Source organism: Clupea harengus, chromosome 17, assembly GCF_900700415.2.
Source record: "Clupea harengus chromosome 17, Ch_v2.0.2, whole genome shotgun sequence".
NCBI classification, from domain to species: domain Eukaryota; kingdom Metazoa; phylum Chordata; class Actinopteri; order Clupeiformes; family Clupeidae; genus Clupea; species Clupea harengus.
The window spans coordinates 23,183,510-23,188,509 of record NC_045168.1 but is presented as its reverse complement, the minus strand read 5'-3'; the positions used below and the strand labels follow the sequence as shown (position 1 = coordinate 23,188,509).

General features: G+C 50.1%; 1 protein-coding gene across 10 annotated transcripts in view; it reads left to right on the top strand.

The window, feature by feature from the left end:
* relch (RAB11 binding and LisH domain, coiled-coil and HEAT repeat containing) overlaps positions 1–5,000 on the top strand; it is a 40,220-nt gene that overhangs the window by 20,906 nt on the left and 14,314 nt on the right. For 9 of the 10 annotated variants that reach the window (XM_031584341.2, XM_031584343.2, XM_031584345.1 and 6 more), the window contains 4 exons: positions 107–247; positions 1,144–1,308; positions 3,232–3,379; positions 4,675–4,831. In XM_031584341.2, coding sequence (XP_031440201.1) covers positions 107–247; positions 1,144–1,308; positions 3,232–3,379; positions 4,675–4,831 — 611 coding nt within the window. The remainder of the gene's footprint in view (positions 1–106; positions 248–1,143; positions 1,309–3,231; positions 3,380–4,674; positions 4,832–5,000) is intronic. The other variant, XM_031584342.2, reaches the window with a different exon arrangement.

The window sequence follows — 5,000 nt, the reverse complement described above, 5'->3', positions numbered from 1 at the left end:
TATGTTTGTTCTGTGTGTGTGCGTGTGCGTGTGCGTGTGCGTGTGCGTGTGCGTGTGCGTGTGTGCGTGTGTGTGTGTGTGTGTGTGTGTGTGCATGTGCGTGCAGAAGGAGATCCGCAGCTCTCTCGTACTCTCCATGCTGCAGCAGATGCTGGCGGAGGACAAGGCCGATCTGGTGCGGGAGGCCGTGGTCAAGAGCCTGGGTATCATCATGGCCTACATCGACGACCCGGACAAGTACTCCCAGGTGTGCGGCCGTTTTTAAGAGAACTCCCATCACTTCGCCTTCCAACAGCTATTTAAATGGAAGGGTTTCTTTGGGCTTAACTAACTAATGTACACATTTAATCAATCAATCCAGTGAGGCCGGAGAGCAGAATGTGCTGCCGCCATGCCTTCCCCCTTCAACCCTCAGCAGTGCGTGTGTATAGTCACGGAGGAGAAACATTGTGTGTGTGTGTGTGTGTGTGTGTGTGCGCGTGTGTGTATATAGTCACGGAGGAGAAACATTGTGCGTGTGTGTGTGTGTGTGTGTGTGTGTGTGTGTGTGTGTGCGTGTGTATAGTCACGGAGGAGAAACATTGTGTGTGTGTGTGTGTGCTTGTGTGCGTGTGTGTATAGTCACGGAGGAGAAACATTGTGTGTGTGTGTGTGTGTGTGTGTGCATGTGTGCGTGTGTATAGTCACGGAGGAGAAACATTGTGTGTGTGTGTGTGCTTGTGTGCGTGTGTGTATAGTCACGGAGGAGAAACATTGTGTGTGTGTGTGTGTGCGTGTGTGCGTGTGTGTGTGTGTGTATAGTCACGGAGGAGAAACATTATGGTCATTCAGCTAAAGGGTGGTTCGTGGAGAAACGACAGGCCATTTAACTAATGCGAGTCATTAGCTATTTATTTAAGCTAAATAACTGAGCACTGTACCCTACATGAATACATGACTATTCAATTCATTTTTAATCTTTCGATGAATAGCCTGTAATCTCATATGTCAGTGATGAATGTACCGTACAAGATTCTTTAACATGTTGTTACACTCCTACTAATAGCATTGTGACCTTGCTATTGCTATTTGCCGTGTTGCATGTGTGTATAATGACCGTGTGTGTGTGTGTGTGTGTGTGTGTGTGTGTGCGCGCGTGTGTAGGGCTTTGAGATGATGCTGCTGTCCCTGGGTGACCCGTCGGAGCGGGTTGTGAATGCCACCCACCAGGTGTTCATCCCTGCCTTCGCCGCCTGGACCACAGAGCTGGGCAACCTGCAGTCCCTTCTCATCCCCTCACTGCTCAGCCGTATCGAGAAACTACTGAAGGTACACACACACACACACACACACACACACACACAGACACAGACACAGACAGACAGACAGACAGACACACACACACACACACACACACACACACACAGACACAGATATACACTTATACATACACACACACACACAAAGTAAATGGACCTGTTGAGGCTCTGATTTGAACATGGGAGTAGTGTGCGTGTGCGTGTGCGTGTGCGTGTGCGTGTGCGCGTGTGCGTGTGTGTGCGCGTGTGTATGAATATACATGCACAGTGAGACACATCAGAGACAGCTAAAATTGCGTTTGTTCACAAGCAGCCTTTATGTGCTTCCCATGATTATCAGTTGCAGCAGTTTAACCCTGAGGGCCCTGGGGGCTCATTCTAACCACTCCACTCGGAGGGCTGTCTCTCTTTTGTGGTCTGCAAAGACAGTTTGGCTCACTGCAAGGCTTTATGTAAATACAAAGATATTGTCTGTTGACAGTGAAACTTACCTAGTAGATACAGTATGCAAAACACGGGACGTTTCAGCGATTTTTGTTAATCATTACCACCACCCCCCCCAAACAAATAACTAGAATGGCATCTTGTAACAGAATGTGCTGTGTACATGTTCCTGACTGTACTCTGTTTCACATGCTTTCACGAATATGCCAGTTTTAACATTAACCGGCCTCTTTGCAAGTTTGCCTGGAATTTGTGTACTGCCATATTTGTGTCTCACTCTCTCTTAGTTTGACGGGAGAGAGAAGGGCCCAGGGGAAGGGAGACAAGGGGAGCTATGGCTCTCACTGATTAACGCCGAGGGCTTAACTGCTGACCCGTGCCGTCTGCACTCCGCATCTGTGTCAGTGGTGCTAGATCAAAGCGGCCGCCCCGACTCTCCCGCCTTATCTGTCGCTGGTCGGGGCTTTGTTTCAACCCCCCGGGCCGGCTGGCGTCTTATCGGTGGAGGTGGTGTCGTTGGACAGGTGCAGGCGGTACTGGCGGACTGGCCCGTGTTGGTGATTAACCAGGAATGTGTAAAGTTGAGATAGTGGCCTGCTGCCAGCCTGACCTGTGTCCCATATCTAGAATATACGGTCCCATTAAAGCTCACAGGCAGTAGGTCCAAGCAGTAAATGTTGATCCAGTGTGACATACCAGAGGACCGCCTCATACTGACTGTTCATTCTTTGCAGATAGACTTAATAAGGCATCAGTTAAATCATTTTTTATCGTTTTTTTTATCTTTTTATTTAATCGGGAACATTTTTATTCACAGTGACTTAAATAGACTTCACACAGGATGTGTTTTTTTTTGCACAAATTCCTTGTGCAAACATTAAACAAGAACCAGCTCTCTCCGCTACTTGCTACATTCATATCAATAAACCTAAAGACAACAGCTGCCCTCTAATCTAACTCCAAGACACACCTTCCTATGGCTTTACACAGGGTGAGGGGAGGAGGCGGGGAAGCCCCTTTGGGACTGCGAAACCTTGAGAGGGAGATAAAGTCTTGAGTCCTGAGTCGCAGAGCTCCAGTCTCTGGGCTGAGTGTCCTCTCTGTCTCTGCAGTGTCCCTGCAGGGCTGTGAGGCTCTATGGGACGGGATGTGTGTCTGTGTCTGTGTCTGTGTCTGAGGCTGAGGAGCTGGACTGGTGGTTGGAGCACTCAGTGTGAACGTCTGCCAGTACAGCAGGGGGGCTGCAACTGAGCTGTGTGTGTGTGTGTTGTGTGTGTTGTTGTATGTGTGTCCACATGTCTCTCATTGTCCACTACATGTTGTGGTGTAAAATAAAGCAAAACAAAGGTTTGTGTGTGTGTGCATGTCTTTGTGTTTAGCAAAGGAATGTTTGTGATGGAACACAAACAGAAGGTGGTTAGATAGAAATGTGTGGAACTGTTGCAGGGAGACCTGACACGTGTGTGTGTGTGTGTGTGTGTGTGTGTAGCAGGGGGAGCACGGTCTGGATGAGCACAAACTGCACATGTTCCTGTCGGCGCTGCAGTCTATGATCCCGCCGCTGTTCGCCGTGGTGTTGCAGAACGCCCCCTTCACCAGCCGAGCCAAACTACAGGGAGAGGCACCCACCATAGAGGGTACAGACACAAGTATACACACACACATGCAGACCCAGACAAACACACACAGAAGGACAAACACACACACACACACACAGAAGGACAAACACACACACACACACACACACACACACACACACATGCAGACCCAGACAAACACACACACACACACACACACACACACACACACACACACACACACACACACACACACACACACACACATACAATGAATGGGAACAGACACAAGTATACACACACATGCAGACCCAGACACACACACACAGAAGGACACACACACACACACACACACACACACATGCAGACCCAGACAAACACACACAGAAGGACAAACACACACACACACACACACACACACACACACACACAATGAATGGGAACAGACACAGAACACATGTGAATGCAGCACAGGTGTACAGGGTTGCATCCAGTACATGCAGACAAACACGTGTATACAGTCACACACATGCATACAAATAAGCACACACACACACACACACACACACACACACACACACACACACACACACACACACAAATACATGCACTCACTGCCAGAATCAACCCCACTCTCCTTTTTGCTCTCTTTCGCTCTCTCCCTCTCCCTCTCCCTCTCTCTCTCTCTCTCTCTCTCTCTCTCTCTCTCTCTCTCTCTCTCTTTCTCTCTACCCCATCCAAAGTCAACCTCTGGGTCATTCCATTCATGCTGTCCATGTTCTCATTAAAGGGAAGCTAGTGGCTGACTTACAGTAAATGCTGCTGGCCTGTCATTGGAGGCCTCTGGTTTTGGGCTGCCTATCAAAGTACCTTTTGGTCGGCTCTGCTATGTTGTGGTGTGTTTGTCAAAGTGATTTGTGTGTTTGTGTGTCTGTGTGTGTGTGTGTGTTTGTGTGTGTGTGTGGCACCGTAATGGTGTATTCCCTGCAACTGAGTGGGAGTCGTGTGTGCTTGCGTGTCTGTGTGTTACACATTGCCCTTTGGTGTATACCGCTGTGTGTGCGTGTGTGTTAGATGCTGTTAGAGGCATATTCCTGGCTCTTAACCAGGAATGTGTGTGTGTGTGTGGGTGTGTGGGTGTGGGTGTGCTCTGACCTCATCTTAAATGATCTTAACTCCATGGTGTGTTCCCGGTTTCTCTTTGCAACCAGAACATGTGTTTGTGTGTGTGTACGTGGGTAGATGAGTGTGTTTTGTGTGTGAATATGCGTCTGCTCACATAGCTCATCTCTCCATTATATCTGACCCTGTCATGACCCTCTACCAACCACCCCCCCAATTCTCCACGTCTACAGTGACGCGATTCCCGCGGCCGGCGTCTCCGCTGCAGGACGTGGCCACCATCGTTGGCAGCCGTGAGCAGCTGGCCCTGCTGCTGCAGCTCTACGACCACCAGCTCGTGCACGAGGGGACCACCGGCTGGGACAGCCTGCTCTGGGTGGTCAACCAGCTGTGAGTGCCTGGCCCCGGACCAGCCCCACATCCACCCACCCACCCACCCACCACCACCCTCTATCCCCCAGCCCCCACCACCCTCTATCCCCCAGCCCCACATACACCCACCCACCCACCCACCACCACCCTCTATCCCCCAGCCCCCACCACCCTCTATCCCCCAGCC